The sequence below is a fragment of the Grammomys surdaster genome, unplaced genomic scaffold (genome assembly GCF_004785775.1).
Source record: "Grammomys surdaster isolate TR1022 unplaced genomic scaffold, NIH_TR_1.0 126278, whole genome shotgun sequence".
Classification (NCBI taxonomy): domain Eukaryota; kingdom Metazoa; phylum Chordata; class Mammalia; order Rodentia; family Muridae; genus Grammomys; species Grammomys surdaster.
The window spans coordinates 6,603,753-6,623,397 of NW_021621078.1; the positions used below are offsets into that span (position 1 = coordinate 6,603,753).

A 19,645-nucleotide genomic window follows, 5' to 3' on the forward strand; every position below is an offset into this window, starting at 1 on the left:
TTTTTTTTTTTTTTTTGGTTTTTCGAGACAGGGTTTCTCTGTATAGCTCTGGCTGTCCTGGAACTCACTCTGTAGACCAGGCTAGCCTCGAACTCTCGAACTCAGAAATCCGCCTGCCTCTCCCTCCCAAGTGCTGGGATTAAAGGCGTGCGCCACCACCGCCCGGCGAGAAGGTTCTTTTCAATATAGGCCTGGCTGGCTAGGAACTTGCTGTATAGACCAGGCTGGCCTCAAACTCACAGAGATCTGCCTATCTATGCTTCCTAAGTGCTGGGATGAATGGTATGTACCACCATGGCCCAGTAAATTTTAGCACTTTTTAAAGGGGACCTTGGTATGTTTAGACTTTAATCACACCGATTTATACTTGTTGATGGAAAACAGTCTGAATACAAGGCTTCCTGGATGGATTTTGGTAACTAAGCTGCTTTTCATGGGACTTCTGAGGAAGTATGGTTCTCAGAGAGTGCCTCGCTTCCGTAGGTCCCTCTGCCTCATTCTTTCATTTCTAGGATATACTTTCTCAAGCTCCTGCTCTGACCTTGCTAGCATCCCACTGTAGCCTTCCCCACCAAAGAAACCAAGTCTGATCTGCCAGGTAATCATAGCACTTGGGGCACTATGAAGTACATAGAAACTGAGACAGGAAGATCTCTAGTTCAAGGCCAGCCAGGCTACATAGTGAGACCTTGTCTATGCAGCAGGGTGTCAGATACAGGCATCTGAGCCACACAGAGATCTGCCTCTGTACTTTCAACTTCTGGTTCTTACCTGTGTGGTACCCATCAGTCAGACTCTGTCTCTGGTCCTGTCTCTGGTTGAGGTTGTAACTAATGGCCCCATCTTAGTGACTCCCTGTTGTGAGACGGGAAGAAACTGGATTAGAGATGGCCTGGGCCGGGCGGTGGTGGCGCACGCCTTTAGTCCCAGCACTTGGGAGGCAGAGGCAGGCAGATTTCTGAGTTCAAGGCCAGCCTGGTCTACAAAGTGAGTTCCAGGACAGCCAGGGCTACACAGAGAAACCCTGTCTCAAAAAACCAAAAAAAAAAAAAAGAGAGAGAGAGAGACAGAGAGAGCCTGGAAAGAGCCTTCCATCTGTAATAAAGCCAGGGTTTCTTGTGCCGGCTACAGTTTCACCCGTGTATGCTGTATGCTCCTCTCAAAGCCGTCACCATCTCCCACCTTTTCTAAAGGCAGGCTATCACTGTGTAGCCTCACCAGTCTAGCAGCCTCCTCACCCCCACTTTCCTGACCTGAATCCATATGCTTACCCTCTGGCAGAAAGTCCCTCATAAAGAGGGGACTTATGGGGATAGTGCTTTGTCCCAGGCCTGACAGGGCCAGTGGCACTCAGTGACCTAAGCACCCAGCAGGGACCTGCCTCCTCAATGCATTTGAGTTTGAGGACCACAGGCCCATTGTCCTAGCATGGACTCCTGAGAGGACCATGTACCAGGGACACTTCTGAGCACTTCCAGTGTGTGGCCCACTCTCTGTCCTGGGCAGGACAGGCCACAAAGCTGGCTGGTGGTTGGCATAGAGCAAAGCATGTGGAGGGTAATTTTCCTAAGGTAGCAGAGACAGCGTCCAAACTCCAGAGCCTGTGTTCTCATTCCCTGCCCTCTGGTTCCTGCCTCGATGACCCCAAAGCACAATGATCCCCTTGGAGGAGGGTTAAGGGGCAGTGGTTGCTAGGCTAAGCCCTTACAAGGAGGTGTGAATATGAAAGCAAAGCTGTCAATGCACCAGCAATGTGTGGGCTGCCAAGGACGGATGAAGAAATGGAAGTAGCATATGGGTTTTCTCCTTCTCCTTCCAGCAGCAAAGTGGTTCGTTTCAGAAAGTATCCTGCAAGGGAAGCCAAGCTTTGAGACTTGAGTGCTCACACCTCAGGCAGAGAGGGACCTGGCCTTTACCAGGTAGGGGTGTCACCCTGTCTGTTGTGTCTGAAGGTATCCAAAGGTATCCCAAATGGATACAAGGCCTAAGAAGTCATGTCCTTCCTTCTCTCCCCGCCAGACTAGGAACCTGCAGCTGACAGGTGCTAGGCCAAGTTCAGAGGAGACACCATAGATGGTCTAGGAGAACTGGCAGTGTTGTTTGTTTGTTTGCTTGTTTGCTTGTTTATTTGTTTTTGTCGTGGTGCTGGGGATAAAACCCAGAGCCTTGTGCACAAAGCCATAATGTAAACCTTAATCCTTACGGTGTGGCATGAAGCAATACTATAATCCCATTTTTCTCCTGAGGAAGCTGAGGCTCTGAGAGACGGCGTGACGGATGCAAAGATTGCCCACCTAGTGTACCACAGAGTCGAGGTCCGGGCAGACTCAGCCTAGACTGGTTTACTGTTCCACACTGCCCTCCCACAAACTGGGCTCAGACTAAAGATTTCACTGACGAGGACCAAATGACCCATGTATGGCGGTTCTAGTGACTCCTCACACACCCTCTTACGGTGGAGGTGGTCACATGTAGGAGGTTTATTTAGCATGCAGAGCCCTGGCATAGTCACTTAATTAAGTCTTCTTTCTCGCCTCTTTTGCTCGTTTCTCTGGCAGATGGCATCATCAGCTTTATGGTGTGTGTGTGTGTGTGTGTGTGTGTGTGTGTGTGTGTGTGCACGTGCGTGTGCATGTGCATATGTGGTCAAAGCCTCACAGTGTCTTATATATTCAAAAGACTAGGACAGGACGATCTCAGACTCAAAGGTAGCCTGGGCTACATAGAGAGTTCTTGATCAGCTTGGATGAGACACTGACCCCCCCCCTCCAAATCGTGTGTTATAATTGCTTGGTGGGAGGCTGCTGAGTTCTCATAAGCTAGTGATGGATCTGACCATCTTGGCCCAATACACATGCTATTTTGTTCTCTGAGCTGACTCCAGTAAAAGTAGGGACGGGGTGGGGGTGGGGGAGGGCAGGGCATTATAGAGAAAGGAAGAATTGAGCTGTGATCTCACTGGCATTTGAAGCAGATCACGTATGTGTGAGTTAGATTCTCTCCCCCAAGGAATTAAGGGGACACTGGATCATAAAGGCATTTAAAGAGCCTGACTTGATTGCTTAGTTAGGTACCCAGTCTAGCTGACCTCCCCCCAGCCCCACCATTCCTCCATCAATCAGCTCCCCCAGCTTTCATGAAAGTACATAACACAGTGAGCACTGCCCTGGGCCAGCAGCTCCACCACAGTCCAGATTGCATCCCGGAAGTGATTCTGCAGGAGCACTGGCGACCAAACGTCTGCTGTGAACGCTGGGACTAGAACAAAGCCTCTGGGCGCAGCTAGAAGGTGGGGGTGGGGCGGGAGTGGCCACAGAGAGACTGGTGTGGGAGCCACCGAGAGCCTTCATCTACTGCACATCCGCTCACCTGGCCAGGCCTTAGTCTAAGCACTGGGAGTAACTCATCTGCTCTTCACCATGGTCCATGACTGTAGGATCTGTTACCCCATTTCACAGATGGAGGAGCTCGGGGAGAGGTTAGCTCTCTTTTGCTTGAGGTCACTGAGTAGCTGACACTGATTCAGACACAGGCAGTCTGGCTGGAGATTCTGGAAGGTATATATTGCCTTGATGTTGGAGGTGGGAGGAAGGATATTTTACCTCTGCCTCTTTGTAATGGTGTGGGCTGTGTTAGTTTAGGAAGGTGGGACCCACTCAAGGGTGTGTTTTTGAGTGCCTTGCACAGAAAGGGTGGTTTGTGACTGTGGTCAGCGCTGGGTGGAAGGGCAGGAGGCGTTTGCCTGAGAGGGCTCCAGCTGACCTGACCACTAAGCTTCCTGATTAATCCTACATCTGTGTCAGCTTTGGCTTCATCCCACAGATTTGCAGCAGCTGTTGAGAAATAAAAGCTTAGCCCCTCTATCAAGCAGTTCTTAGCCTGAGAGCAGATCTTTGGGTTACACTCAGGAGCTGAGCTTTCTCAGAAATCACCAAATTGAGTTTCCCAGAATCGTGTGCAGTGCTGGCTAATGGAGTGAGTGGTTTAGATACCCTCTGCACTCTGCTCGAATCCTTACAGCTCACAAGTTCCGGGCCTGCCCCTTGTGATGGTTGCATTGCCTCATGGTTCACCAGCAGAGGTTTTCTGGCCAGCATCTCTGGGTTGATAGTTCCAACCACAACCTTGGAATCAGAACCTGCCATCAGGCCCAGGATAGGAATTTTCTAGAAACTGGATAGCCTGTTTAGTCATCCCTTGTGATTTCTGCCAAGTTGAGCTAATGTTGCCTCCTCTTTGTTTCTTTCCTATGTTGCCTTGCTTCTGAATTTGGCAAACTGTTCATCAATATTCGTTTGTTTATGGGTGGGTAAGGATCAAGTCTACAGGTGGTATATATATATTCATGGGAGGGCAGGGGTTGCATGGACCTCTGTATGTCTGCTCATATGTGCATATATGTGTGTGCAAGTGAGTGTGCGTGTGCGTGTGCGTGTGCGTGTGTGTGTGTGTAAGTAGGTAGGTAGGTAGGTAGAACAGAAAAGGATGTAAGGTGTCCTGCTGGGTTTTTTTTGACTATGCTGACCATTGAGACCCAGTGATCCTCTGTGGACCCACCATGTTGAAACGACAGCTGCCTGTATTAATGGGTGCTGGGGGACTCCCGTCACAGCAGGCACTGTTACCTAGTGGGTCTCTCCCTAGTCCTAATCCATATTTTTACATTTAGACCTCTAAGTGTTAGAGGTTTGACGTGACACTCTATTTCAGTCACCTGGCCTTTAGGAAGCTGGAAGACAAAGTCCTGTGAGTGACAGGTGCCAACAGAATTAACCTTGGGTAGACTCTTTGCCAGGATGGTCGCTAGAGAGAGGACAGATGTGGGCATGAAAGACCCTCGCACTTTCCAACCACAGCAGTGACTGTGTATGTGACCCTTTTAAAAATGCATTGGCTGTACCGGCGATGTAGCTCAGGGGCACTGGAGCCTGACACATCAAAGCCCAGGTTAGACCCCAGCAGCACCTTAAACGATTCAAACGCTAACTTTGCCATTGACCATTTCAAAAAAAAAAAAAATCTGAATCCAGTGGAATATGAGCTCTCGCCCTCCATCCAGTCTTGGGGTTCAGAGGCAGCTGGATGGGAAGGGCCTGACTCAGCAGCACCTCCCTCCCACGCCCGCCTGAGGCAGGCTGTGCTGAGTAGCCTAGCTTTTAGTCATTCAAGCCGGAGGCAGGAAACCAAGTAGGAATTCCTTCCAGAGTCAGATGTGGTGTCAGGGTTCTCTTAGCAAAACCCACAGAGGCAAAAGCAGAAAAGCATTGCAGCAGGGTGTGAGGACAGCCGGCACACGCCTGTAGTCCCAGCTAGTCCCAGCTGAGTGGAAGGATGAGACAGGAGGATGGCTTGAGACCAGGAGTTCAAGGCTAACCTGAAACAGTATAATACCTCTCTCTCTCCCTCTCTCCCTCTCTCCCTCTCTCTCTCTCTCTCTCTCTCTCTCTCTCTCTCTATATATATATATATATATATATATAAATATATAAATATATATAGTGTGTACGTGCATATATATGTATGTATATGTATGTATATATGTTCGGAAAGTAAGGATAAGGAGTTAAGAGGCAACTGCAAACAGATGACATAAAACAGGGCCTCCAAATGTCTAGTTTTGCATAAGATGCTTATAGCAAAATAACCGCACCCCATTCGGTAAGTCATCTCATTTACAGTCTGCTAACTGTGCAGTTGATTGATTAACTGTAAAACAAAGCTGACATGGAAATAGTCTTTGAAGCAGATGCTGACAAGACAAGGGGAAGTAATCATAAACTGGATCCCAGCCTTAATGAAGCATCCCGTGTGGATGTGGCTTTGAAAACTGAAGTGTTTCCACATGTGACACCTTCCTTGGGCTCAAATACCCTGCAGTGGGTATTATGCGCTCCAAGTGACCTGTCCATGGAAGTCTAGTCAGGTTTAGGGCCAGGATGACAGCCCAGCCACTCAGTGGTCTGTTTTCTTTCCATGCTGACGTGTTTCCTCCTGGATGAATCTCTTGGATGGTGACGGCGTGCTGATGATTCAATGCGGGCATCTTGGGTTCGGTGGCAGAGAGCACTTGTCTAGAATGCATGAGGCCTTCAGTTCAGTCTCAGCATCCTCCCCCCCAAAAGTTCCACTGTAATACTAAGAAGAATACGAGCTCACTTTTGGGGGTGGTGGATTTGGAGACAGGGTCTCTTTATGTAGCCTTAGAACTCTATGTAGATAAAGGCTGGATGCAAACTCACAGTTCCACCTGCTTTTGCCTCCTGAGTGCTGGGATTAAAGATGTGCACCACTATGCATGGCTGCTGGGGGTGCTTTTTGTTTGTTTGTTTTTGTTTTGTTTTTCGAGACAGGGTTTCTCTGTGTATCTCTGGCTGTCCTGGAACTCACTCTGTAGACCAGGCCGGCCTCGAACTCAGAAATCCACCTGCCTCTGCCCCCCAAGTGCTGGCATTAAAGGCATGCGCCACCACTGCCCGGCTGGGGATGCTTTTTTAAAAGTGCACTTAGCTCGAAGCACTAAGTTATCTAGACATTACCACCACAACTAAAACAAAGGATGGTCTGGTCGCTGTAGGCACTCATCAGCCTGGAAAGGACTCTGGATGCTGGCAGCAGGACCTTGGTTCACTCTCACTGTGCTTCGTCTTAGGTTCTGGGCAGATGTTGGAGATTTGAATGACAGACAGGAATGTGGTAGGTGTCACAGCTTTCCCTATTGAGTCAAGGTCAAGACTGGCATACTATGAACTCTTAAGACAAAGGGTCTTTATCTGGGACTCACAGGCATGCTGCAGTTCTGCAGATCTCACTAGTGGGCCTCAGGGCTCATGAGCTCCATTATATTACACACAGACTTTCTATATATGTACACTTTTCCATGGCAGCATGTCTATGTAACCCTCAGATGGTTAAGAAGCCTGTCTTCGAGGGCCTCTGGGAGACCTTCAGCAGGCTTTAAGGCAGAGTGAATCACTCTTGAAGCACAAGCTTTTCTCACAGCCATTCTGTGTGATAGAGGCTCTCGGCACAAAGATGACCGCTTCAATCTGAGGACCAGTTTTCTGGTTCAGGTAGCAAGATCTGACTCAGGTATCACGGGCAAGGCACTGGAGAGATGGAACATTGTTTAAGAGGGTATCCCCTCTTCAGAGGACCTGGGTGTGGCTCCCAGCACCCACATCAGGAGACCTAACCAACTGTATTCCAGCTCCAAGACATCTGACACCCTCTTTAGGCCTCTATGGGCCTGCACACAGTAGTGTGCACTCACAAAGTTGTCTATATATGTATGAAAAAAATTTAGAGATGGCTCACAGTTAAGAGCACTGGCTGCTCTTCCAGAGGACCTGGGCTTGATTCCCAGCGCCCACATGACAGCATACAACATTCTGGAACTTCAGTTCCTAGGGAACTGACACCTTCTCTGACCTCCAAGGGGAATCAGGCATACATGTGGTGTCCAGACATGCATGCAAGAAAAACACCCATACACATAAAAGTAAATAAGAACTTTAAAATTAAAAAAGAAAAGGTCAAGGTCAGAATGACTGTCTGGGTCTTCCACGCTCTTTCCAAGATGAGTAACTCTGATCTACAGCTTGAGAAATGTGCTCCAAGCCACAGACAGAGCTCACTGATGAATAAGTTCCTAAATAAATCATTGTCATGAAATTAGACCATGATGTGTTAGACTATAAAAGGACCAACTTTTCAGTGTCCCTTATAAGCACAGAAGCAACAAATGTTTTTCCCTAAGCCAGCAGGCCAATACTTGGAAACAAAGATCCAGTGATCAATGGAAACGCGAGCCATGACCTGCTATCCTCCTGAGATCCAAGGAGGAAGTGACGAGCTCTTAGAGCCCAGGTATCTTTTGGCTGCCATTGTTATTTTTGTTGTTGTTGTTGTTTTTAACCCAGCCTCAAAAAATGCTACTGGGGTTAGGCTAGGGAGATGGTTCAGTGGTTAAAGGCATTTTCTTAAGTTTCCAGCACCCAAGTCAGGCATCTTAGTCACCTGTAACTCCACTTCCAGGGTGTCTGATACCCTCTTCTGGCTTCCAAGGGTACTTGCACATACATACAGACACACATATACACAAAAATAGAATATATTTAAAAGTTGGGGTTCATTCATTCAGTCTATCAGTCAGTCAGTCAGTCTATCTATCTATCTATCTATCTATCATCTATCTATCATCTATCTGTCATCTACTTACCTATATACTTGTCATTACCACTGAGTTACACCCCTGGCCCTATTTCCTTAAAACACATAGGTAAGGGACTAGGGCTATAAATAGCTCTGACTGCATCCTCTCTGGCCTTAGCAGCCAGCCTCCTGCCTTTTGACAGGTTCCTTGGGCTACAGGTGGCCTTACCCATGCATGAGACTTGCTTCATTGCATGACAGAAGTCTGTGGCCCCATGTCATTCATCATAAGTGTGTGCTGTGTACATGTGTATATGTGTATGAGTATGTATATGTATATATATATGGAGATGCCCCCCCCCAGTGCCTATCACTAAAATGTGGGCCATTCTTCTAAGCATGACTCTGCATTTTCCCTGTGAGGTGTTCTTTCTAGTTCTTTTAAAATGTCTGAAATTATTTCCCAGTTTTATTCTTCTTTATCATCTTTTCGTCCATGAGAGCTGAAGCTCTACCAGGGCCTGGCTCTTTTTCTGTTGGTTAGTTTTTCTTTTGTTTGTTTTCCAAGACAGGGTTTCTGTGTTTAGCCTGTCTGTCCTAGAACTAGCTCTAGGCTGGCCTCAAATTCACAGGGATCTGCCTGCCTCTGCCACCTGAGTCCTGGGATTAAAGGCGCCCACTACCACTGCTTGGCAGCCTTGTTCTTTCTCATGCCTCTTGTATTTAGAAGAGGCACATAGTAGGCACTCAGTTTATAGCTGCATAGTGAATCTCAGCACTTGCAAGTTCCACAACATAGAAGAAGAAAACCCGATGTGTCGTTAGCCGTGTATGTAATGTATTGTTGGCGTATACATGCTAACATCAGTGAGTATAAGAGCAATGAAAGCGAGGTGCGCCTTCCCTGTCAGCTCGGAAAAACTGACATCAGCAGGCGCATTGGCAAGGGAGCCAGGAAACGGGCTCTCACTACCAGCAGGGTGGAGCATGGTTTCAGCCTCCCCAAGCAGTGGATCCTGGGTTACTCTTCTTTTTTGTGATTTTTGCTGTTTGCCAATGTTTTCAAGTGATTACTTTTCCCCCTCCAAAATTATATTCTAAACAAAAAAAGTTTCAACTCCATGATCTTAATCTTCCTGTTTAAAATTTTTTCTCCTTCCTTCCTTTCTTCCTTCCTTCATATGGTGAAGGGGGGAGGAAGAGGAGGAGGAGAGAGAGAGAGTATGTGCACCCACAGGGAAGAGGGTATTGTGTGCCTTCTTCTGTGGCTTATTTATTTCTTTGCAGCAGGGTCTCTCTCTATACCCAGGGCTTAAGTCTCAGCTGGGCTAGAAACCAGCAATCCCCAGTTACCCTCCTATTATTTCTGCTCTCACTGGAACTAGGGTTACAGACATTTAAAGGGACACTGACTTGTTCTGTGGGTGATAGGATCGAAAGTCTGGTCCTCTTGATTATGGAGCAAGTACTCTTAATTGCTGAGCCATCTTTCCAGTGCACGCCCCCCCCCCCCCCCGCCATCTTGGATACCCCCTTTAAGTAACCTGGAAGCACTCTAGCACAGGAAATTTAACTTACCAATCCCAGTGGCACAAAGGTCTTGTTTGCTGTCAAACCTCTAAAGAGTGTTTCATCAATATGCCGGGCAGTGGTGGCACACAGTGAGAATCCCAGCACTTAAGAGGCAGAAGCAAGTGAACCTCAGAGTTCCAAGCCAGCCTGGTCTACAGAGTGATTTCCAGGATACACAGGGCTACACAGTCTCTGTTTCTAACCCTATCTTGGAGGGGGAGGGGGGCGGAGTGTAATTGTCCATCATCAAAAGCTGGGGCAGTGCGGGAAGATCAGAACTCAAGGCTAGCCTGAGTTTCATATCTAATGCTAAGACAACCTCAGCTCCGTGGTGAGACCTTGTCTCAAGACAATAACAATAAAACAACACTTGATCTGAGCCCAGGATCAAGTTTCTGTGGAATGATGCAGCCCCATAAGCCGCCCACAGCCACTCACTCACAGCCACTCTTGTTAAGAGGCTGTTTTGTGAGCCCACCGGAAATGTGGGGCTGGTAAGCAATCAAGTGCGGCCACCCAGTTTGAAGTAGGATCCAACAACTGTTCTGCCAAGCCATGTGTCTCTATAGGCTGAGAAACCTCGAGCTTCTTGGCAGACACTCTGGAATTGAATTAAATACCATCAGACCCCCATCCACACACTCCTTCCCCTCCACTGTGTGCAGCCACATTCCAAGGCCTAGTGCCCTTCCACATAATCCTGCCCCATTTGAGCAATGGCTAAGCCCCTGGCCTGGACTCCCAGGTCCCCCAGAAAGGAGTCTTACAGCCCTCCTGTAGCTATCCTTTGCTTCTTTCCGTTTGGAGCTGTGTAGCAAGTCCAACATTTCCCTTCATGGTTTTGGTGCTAGGGCTTGGCAGTTACATCTCAGAGCACCCAGTGGCTTACCAAAGGGGTGTTCACTCCATAGCCATGAGCAAGCAATGGAGCCTGTGAAAATCTGGCTTCTTGTCCAGGGCTGTGAAGTTCCCAGGTTCTCAGCTTCCTTCTTAGATCCTGGGCCTCTAATAGTTGCACTGCCAGCCTCGGCACTCTGCCAGAAGCCCAGAGGCGATTTGGAGTGGTGGTGCCGGCTGAGGGTTGGGGCAGGTTTGTGGCCTGTGTTCAGCAAGACAAAGGGCACACATGCATAGCAAAGATGCTATTCCTGTCACAGGCCTGGACAAGTGTGGAGAGGGGCACATTTTAACTACTCGTTCTTGTTGGAAAGCCTCTTCCCTCCTCCTTGGCTGATGGCTGGCTGCTGCGTGCTGCCTGCTGCTGGGTGGAGATGCTTCCCTCCCTTCCCAGGTCAGCTGGCTAAGGTCTCATTGCACTCCAAACATGTCAGGTCTTCACTGGGATTTTCAGGTTGTCCCCTGGGGACTGGCAAGAGACTAAATGTCCTTCTATCAATCCCCTCTGTCGCAACATGAACCATTCTAGGACTTGGGGTCTCTTATACCTTACAGGACCATACAGGCTCGTGGGGCTGTAATGAACCCATCCCTATTGCTGGGCAACTCTGATTTGGGCCAGTCATTCCCAAATTGTTTCATCTCTTCCTGGGCCTGGGGGGGCATGAAAGAACTCTGCAATTAATTTGGCTTGGGTTTAACCACCTTATCGTACTTTTCTTTTTATAGCTTAAACTTTGGAACAAATACCGAGTCTCCAACATTCCATCGCTAATATTCCTAGACGCCACCACAGGGAAGGTTGTGTGCAGGAATGGGCTCCTGGTGATTCGAGATGACCCAGAAGGTAAGGCTTGGGTGTGCCTGACTCCCCCACCTCTCTGCTCTAGCCCCTCCTGGACCTCAGTACTAATGAAGTACTGTAAGTAGGTTTACATGGCTAGAGAATATTGTCTTGATAAAATTACTGTATTCTCCAGGTCATGGTTAAGAGTTTTAAAGGCTCAGAATGTCCCTCCAGGGGACATTAATTCTTGGGCCAAAGCAGATGGGATCTGGGAAGGAATGTTTAGCTCTGAGGGCTGGGGAGGCTGTTGGGAAACAGCAAGAACCCAGATACCAACTCTAGTGTTATTTCAATAGCCTTAACAATAAGGATCTGCATTCTCGTGTTCTCTCTCTCTCTCTCTCTCTCTCTCTCTCCCTCTCTCTCTCTCTCCCTCTCTCTCCCTCCCCCCCCCCCTCTCTCTCTCTCTCTCTCTCTCTCTCTCTCTCTGTGTCTGTGTGTATGTGTGTGTGTGATTCCTCTATAAAAATATAGAGTATCTGAGTATGGTGTTATGTACCTTTAATCCCAGCACTTAGGAGGCAGAGGCAGGTGGATTTCTTTGAGTTCAAGATCAGCCCAGTCTCCATAGCAAGTCCCACACTAGCCAGGCATATACAATGAGACCCTGTCTTGATGCACAGAGAGGAGAGGGCTGAAGGCCCAGGGGCACTTGCTGCCAGGCCTGACAACCTGAGATCCACTTCTAGAACCAACAAGGTGGAAGAAGAGAACCAACTTGTACAAGCTGTCCTCTGACCTCCCTGTACAATCTCAGTTCCTAATGGCCTTGCTCATGCTGACCTGATGGCTGATGGCTGTATACTGGGAAGTCTCCCCAGACTGCCTTCCCTCTTGCACCAGAGGAATAGAATTACAAGGTCTCCACTGCTACCTTGCTTACTGAGCCAACTGGAGGATTCATACCTGGACACACACACACACACACTCAGAGTTAGATGTAGTAGTACATACCTTAAGCCCAACATTCTGGAGGCTAAGAAGGTTCTGAGTTCAAAGCCAACTTGAGCTACTCTCAAAAAATAGAAATCAAGGCCAGTGTGGTGGCGCACGTCTTTAATCCCAGCACTTGGGAGGCAGAGGCAGGTGGTACTCTATACATTGAGGCCAGCCTGGTCTACTTACTGAGCTCCAGGTTAGTCAGAAATACATAGTGAGGCCTTGGAGAGAGAAGCAAACAAACAAGAGTCAGAGACAGAGATTGAGATTTCTTATATAGACGAATTATCCTTTATAAAAATCAGGACATGGCGAACTCACACCCCACCCACTCCCAGGATCGTTAACATAGCCAGCCTAGAGGCTGGTCTCCATAGAGTTTTGTATCCTCTGATTTCCGGGTGAGCTTGGCCACCTGCATTTTTTAACTGGACTCTCATCCCTGGCCCCTCAGGCGATTTTGAGGCAGTGGGCCATGGACCACCCTGTGAGAAAATAATGTGTTGAGCTGGGAACACGTTAGTTCCTCTTCCTGCTGGGAGTTCAAGTGTCATCAAAATGCTGACCATCTGGGTTTTGTGAATTTTCATTTTTATTATACTGCAGTCCTCTCTTGGTTTCCTAGGCCCCAGCCCTGGCCTGTTGCTTTTGAAACTCTGACGGTGTGGCCCAGCAGCATCGCACTTGAACAGTCCCACAGTGTATTCAGGTCTGGGAAATGTGGAGCTGGCAGGATAAGATTGGATTGTTATCTGGGTGTGGTCCAACACAGGTACAGCAGACCCAACTGAGTCTGTCAGCTACCTAGGTGGTCTGCTCTGGCCTGCTCTCCTCTCTAATCTTGCTTCTGCATCTGAAGAGAGGTCTTCTCATTTCCCCAGCACTGCCTAGGAACCACTGCCTAGGTGGTAATGAGGCTATCACATTGCCACAGATGAGTTTTCCTTTCGTTTTAAAATTTTTTTAGATTTACATTTTCTTTCTTTTTGTTTCTGTTTTTGTGTTTTGCTCTTTCAAGACAGGATTTCTCTCTGTATAGCCCTGGCTGTCCTGGAACTCACTCTGTAGACCAGGCTACCCTCAAACTAACAGAGATCTCTGCATCCTGAGTGCTGGGATTAAAGGAGAAGCCACCACCACCCAGCTTTTAAGTTACATTTTCTAAAAACTTTGTGTGTGTGTGTGTGTGTGTGTGTGTGTGTGTGTTGGCACACAGATGCCCCAGCGTACACAAGTGGTGATCAGAGGATAGTCCTTCAGAATCTCTTCTCTCCTTCTTCCTTTACACATCTCAGGGCCTGGCTCTAGACATCTACCCATGGAAGGTAGCCACCTTGATAGCCCGAGTTCTTTTGTTTCTGCATTGGCTGCAGATCCTGTGGCTGGGCTAATAAATTCTGTATGATGACATAATTAAGCCTAGAGTTCTGGAAACTTAAATAAAGAGCCTTGATGTTCACACCCTCTGTGGCCTATCTATTTCAGGTCTGGAATTCCCTTGGGGACCTAAACCCTTCCGGGAAGTTATTGCGGGGCCCTTGCTTAGAAATAATGGGCAGTCGCTGGAGAGCAGCAGCCTGGAGGGGTCTCATGTGGGAGTCTATTTCTCTGCACACTGGGTGAGTGTTTGGCCTCTCCTTGGTTTAGACTGAAGGGAACAGCAGTGTCACCACTGTGCTTCGAGGACTCGGCTTCTGGGGTAGGAGGCTCTGGCAGAAGTTCCCTGGCCTTGCCTTTCCTTGCTCATTGATGACAGTAAATGCTCATGCTATCAGTGATGATGGCAACAAGGATACAGCCTCTCCTCAGCCATCCATGCTGACAAGATTTCTCAGGCTCCAAAAAACGGGAGGGATCTCCCCGCCGCCTGCTGCCTGTAGCCTAGGCTGAGCCTCAGCTGTGCATACGATTACCATGATTACCATTTCTTCTGTCTCTCGTATAAATTGGGTTTTGCTGTCCCAGCCCTACCCAGGGTCTTGTCATCTGTCCTCCAGTGGCAATGGCTGGAGGTAGAGAAGAAGACATGTCACATGCTCTTGTCTTTCAGTGTCCACCCTGCCGAAGCCTCACCAGAGTGCTGGTGGAATCCTATCGGAAGATCAAGGAGGCAGGCCAGAAGTTTGAGATCATCTTCGTTAGTGCAGACAGGTATGGTGTATCTTTGAAGCGTCGGCACACACCACTTTTCCAGTAATGGCTTACATGTGTGTCTTTTGCCTCGTATGTCTTCCTCAGTGTAGGCCATGGGCTTGGGGAAGACAGACCTAGGATATTAGCTGAGGTAAACCTTGCTGCAAACACCTAGGCCTTTCCCAGTGCACTGCAGGGTCAGTGGAAATCAAGATGCATTTTTGGTTCAGCTTCCTAGACTGTGAGGGAAATACAGGGTGGAGGATGGAAGCGAGCCAGAGACTGCACCATGTGACTGTGTTTTGCATAGATCTGGTCATGCACTTTGTCTAGGACTCCATCAATGCACGTGGATAGGAAATCACACAAGTGAGGACTGTAGTTTCCCAGGGCCCTGTCCCTCTAGCCTCAGGTGTCTCTGCTTCTCCTTGTCCCGTCATCAATAAGCAGTCTCCAGCTTAGAACCCCAGCCAAGTTCCAGACTGAGAGAGCAGGAGCTTCTACCTCGCTAGGCCCTAGTCACAGACGACTCTCAATATGCCACACGGTAGCTTTGACATTGTACTTCCTGTGCTATCTATTGTCTCATGGCCCCACCCCACAATTCCCTGTCTCGGTGCAAGGGATCCAAAGCCAGCCTGAAGACATTTAAAGCTTTGTTTTAAACAATATCACCTTTATTGAAACACAATTTCTATATAAAGAAATTGCATCTGTTTTGGGTTTTTCTATCCAGAGAGCTCTACCCCATGTGTTTACTGTGTCACTATTGTCATCCAATCAAGATACAGAACATTTCCATCACCCGCAAAGTTCCTTTGTGCCCTCCCTGGTCATTATACATCCCCATAGCTCAGCCCTAATGTGCTTTCTATAACTAAAGCATTCTCACTTTCCCTGTTGCTTCTTAGTGTATAGTCATAGGTTCAGGCTTGGTGCCTACTGCGTAGTTCTTTACACACCACATATACACAGAGAACACGACTGTGGATGTGTCCAGGCCTGCTGTAAAAGTCAAATGTGTTGGGACTGGAGAGATAGCTCCGTGGTTGAGCACACTTACCTCCATCAGAGGACCAGGGTTCTGACTCCAGCACCTGTGCATCCAGGGAGCAGCTCACAAATACCAAACACCCATAACTCCAGCCACAAGGGGTCCAGTGTCCCTTCCTGGCTTTTTCTTTTTCCTCCTGCACAAACACACACACAAGCAAGTGCACACAAATCAAATCAAATCTTTACAAAAAAAATAAATAAATCAAATGTGTTCATGCTGGGCATAGGTAAAATTAGGTTAAAAAAAAATAGGCGCCGGGCGGTGGTGGCACACGCCTTTAATGCCAGCACTTGGGAGGCAGAGGCAGGCGGATTTCTGAGTTTGAGGCCAGCCTCGTCTACAGAGTGAGTTCCAGGACAGCCAGGGCTACACAGAGAAACCCTGTCTCGAAAAAACAAAACAAAACCAAAAAAAAGGTAAAATTAGTAGGAGGCATGGCCTAGCTGCCATTTTAGTTTGGGAGCCACTGGGCGGATGGAGTCATTTGCTTCTTGATGAGCAACAGAATGGGTAGAATATCAAACACCGATAGCCTGGTGCTCGAGGAGCTAGGCGAGAAATCTGAGTTTAGGAATCCCAACCCCATAGGACCAGTAAACTTGATAATAGCGGGAAGAGTGGAGATGCACACAGGATAAAGAAATTTTCTCCACATCTTTCTACAGGTCAGAGGAGTCTTTCAAACAGTACTTCAGTGAGATGCCGTGGCTCGCTGTCCCCTACACTGATGAGGCCCGGCGGTCTCGTCTGAACCGACTGTATGGAATCCAAGGTAGGCATCCCAGGCCTGGACTCTGTGTGGCCTGGATGGAAACTTGCCCACCCGGGCTTTCCACATCCCTGGCCTCCTTTTAGGCAGAGAAAGAACATCTTTTAAACAGCATGGTGGTGCATGTCTGTAAGCCTAGCACCTGGGAGGCAGAGGCAGACGGCTGCAAATTCCATGTCAGTCTGAGCTATATGGGGGACTGTTTCAGAAGGACCAAAGCCACCAACCAAATGAACAACTAGGCTTTACTTTTGTGAGTGTTCATGTTCCTGATATTTTTAAAAAATTACTTGGGCCAGGCAGTTATGGCACATGCTTTTAGTCCCAGTACTCAGGAGGCAGAGGTGGGTACAGCTCTCTGAGTTCAAGGCATGTGGTCTACAGAGTGAGTTCTAGAACAACCAGGGCTACACAGAGAAACCCTGTCTCGAAAAATTAAAACAACCAAAAAAAAAAATTTTTTTTTTTTTAATTTGGGCCTGGGAACTGGAGAAACGGCTCAGTGTTTGAGAGCTTTAACTGCTCTTGCACAGGGCCTGGTTCATTTCCCAGAATTCATTTCAGGAGGCTCACAGTGACCTGTAACTGCAGCTCCAGGAGATCTCACAGCCTCTTCTGGTTTCTTTGGGTATACACACACATACACACACATGTACACACATACAAGTACACAAGCACACACACATATACTTCTTAAAGTAAAGTAAAACAAAACTTTTAAAAATTACTTGGGGTGCTTTGTTTGTTTATTTGTTTGTTTGTTTGAGACAGGGTTTCACTCTGTGGTCTGGCTGTCCTGGAACTTATTCTGTAGACCAGGCTAGCCATGAACTCACAGAGATCCATCTGCTTCTGCCTCCCAAGTCCTGGGATTAAAGGCATGAGCCATCACCGCCTGGCTCTTGGGGTGAATTTTATGGCATATAACATGACTTACACCTCATTACAGCAATAGCGTTGGAGGTTTGGGGTGAGTTTGTTGTTTTTAGTACTTGTTCTGATAAGACAGCTACTTCTCACCCCCTTTCATAGTGGCTTCTGGCATGAATGGCCTGCAGAGTACATGCTTCCAAATCCCTAGATCAGAACTCTCCTCCAAGGTTTCCCTGTCATACAGACTAAAGGATAATCTTCTGTGATTCTTCACTTGGTTCTATCACTTGGAATGCTTGAGCCTCCGTTCCTCCTCTGCAAATCACTCATGACGAACCTCTGACAGAAAATTGCTAAGAAGTGATATAGATGAAATGCTTCTTCCATGCAATTGCACGTGCATGCCTGCGTGCGTGCATGTGTGTGTGTGTGTGTGTGCATATGTGTGTGTGTGTGTGTGTGTGTGTGTGTTGCACTCCTACTACCTTTCAGTTGAGGACATTTCCACAAAGAGTCGACCACCAGATTTGCATTACAATGATGTTCAGAAATAAAGAATATCACAGAAACAAACTAGACACTCCCTTTGTCAGATGAGCAACCCCCCCTCCACCCCGGCTAGCCAAATGGGCTCTTTCTTGGGAAAGTACTTGACTGGCAGTTCCAGAATTAAACTGGAGGGTAGGGCTTGCTTAAGTTCCATCCCTGCACTGCAAAAATAAACAGAAATACATGGGGCTGTGCTTTGACTTCTCCACCTGTGGGATTAAGTTTCCTTGCTCTGAAAGTGACTCAGTGTTCTAATTCAAGGAGACGTGACTGTCTCTTTGTTCAGTGGACAAGAGGTTTCCTCCAGCATCACAGTCTTCAAGGCCATGCCACAGGCTCTCCAGCCTGTGACTAAAGGCCTTTCAAGCCACTACAGGCAAAACACATTTGGTAGGCTGGTTGAGAGCCAGGGCTCTCCTGGGTTTAGACTTTGTTGTCCATCAGTGCCAGCCTCTTCTGATGACAATAGGTTTTTCCTTTCTGCCTGTATTAACAGTGGTTCATGACTGTGACGCTGTACTTAGCAGAGACAGCTTAAGGGAGCAAGGATTTTCCATGGGTCTCAGCTTCAGAGTCAGTTCCCGCTTGATGGCTCAGGAGGCAAGGGGGATGGGGGGGGAGGAGAGGCTGACGCTCTGCAGACTTCGGCCCTATCCCCACGTTGTTCTGTCCCAGCCACAGCACATGGAATGGCCCATCCGCACTCAGAGTGAGTCTTCTCCCTCAGCTGGCCAGGCCTCTGTAGAGATGCCCTTACAGATCCATGTGGAGCTGTGCTCCTCGTCTCCTAGGTGACTCCAGACGCAGGCAGTTGATGCTGAAGATAGCCTCACTCCCCTTTAGCAACATAGGGACCTGAGTTTTTGAGAATCCCTGTTTCTCACACACAGCAATAATTATGGATGAATACATCTTTAAAGACATAATAAGCCAGGCAGTGGTGGCACACGCCTTTAATCCCAGCACTTGGGAGACAGAGGCAGGTGGATTTCTGAGTTCGAGGCCAGCCTGGTCTACAGAGTGAGTTCCAAGACTATAAAGAGAAACCCTGTCTCAAAAAAACAAACAAAAAAAAAGATATATTAATAAGAAATTAAAAAAGAAGAAATCTGCTTTTTAGGGATTTATCCATAGGAAATTATCTCATAGCACCACAAAAAAGCTGAGCTCTCAAGCAGGTAGTAATTTGCAGTATTATTAAAGTTTTATTGTTATTGTATGTGTGTAGATATTTTGCTTATATGTGTGTCTGTGTGTGACATATATGCTTGGCACCTTCCGAGGCCAGAAGTAGGTATCAGATACTATGATTGTGAGTCACCTATGGGTGTTGGGAATCAAGTCTAGGTCCTCTGCAGTTACAGACAGTGCTTTTAATTGCTGACCTACCTCTCTTCAGTCCCTTGGTTGTTTTTTTCTGAGACAAGATCTCACTCACTCTACAGCCCAGGCTGGACTGGAATTCACTCTATAATCCTGGCTGGCCTAAATCTTTTCCTGTCTCAACCTCTCGACCTTCCCAGCCCTGAGATGATGGACACAGGCCACAGCGCTTTTTAAATTTTGAAACATAGTCTCATTATGTAGCCTTGACTGGCCTGGAACTCACTTCGTAGACCAGGCTGGCCTTAAATGTGTAGTAACATTCCGCTTGCCCCTGCCTCCCAGGTGCTAGAGTTATGGGCATGAGCACCATGCCGTGCCAGGGCGACGAGGTGGGTTTACAGAGGAGCTCTCGGAGCAGTTCCTGGGCTATACCCAGACTGAGCTGCCTCCTGCCTCCACTTGGCCTTTGTGTGTGTGTGTGTGGGGAGAGAGAGAGAGAGAGAGAGAGAGAGAGAGAGAGAGAGAGAGAGAG

General features: G+C 47.9%; 1 protein-coding gene across 1 annotated transcript in view; it reads left to right on the forward strand.

The window, feature by feature from the left end:
• The window catches only part of Nxn (nucleoredoxin), a 141,690-nt gene that overhangs the window by 110,389 nt on the left and 11,656 nt on the right, over nucleotides 1-19,645 (forward strand). Inside the window, exons 2-5 of the mRNA XM_028759298.1 lie at nucleotides 11,350-11,467; nucleotides 13,892-14,025; nucleotides 14,457-14,557; nucleotides 16,262-16,368. Coding sequence (XP_028615131.1) covers nucleotides 11,350-11,467; nucleotides 13,892-14,025; nucleotides 14,457-14,557; nucleotides 16,262-16,368 — 460 coding nt within the window. The remainder of the gene's footprint in view (nucleotides 1-11,349; nucleotides 11,468-13,891; nucleotides 14,026-14,456; nucleotides 14,558-16,261; nucleotides 16,369-19,645) is intronic.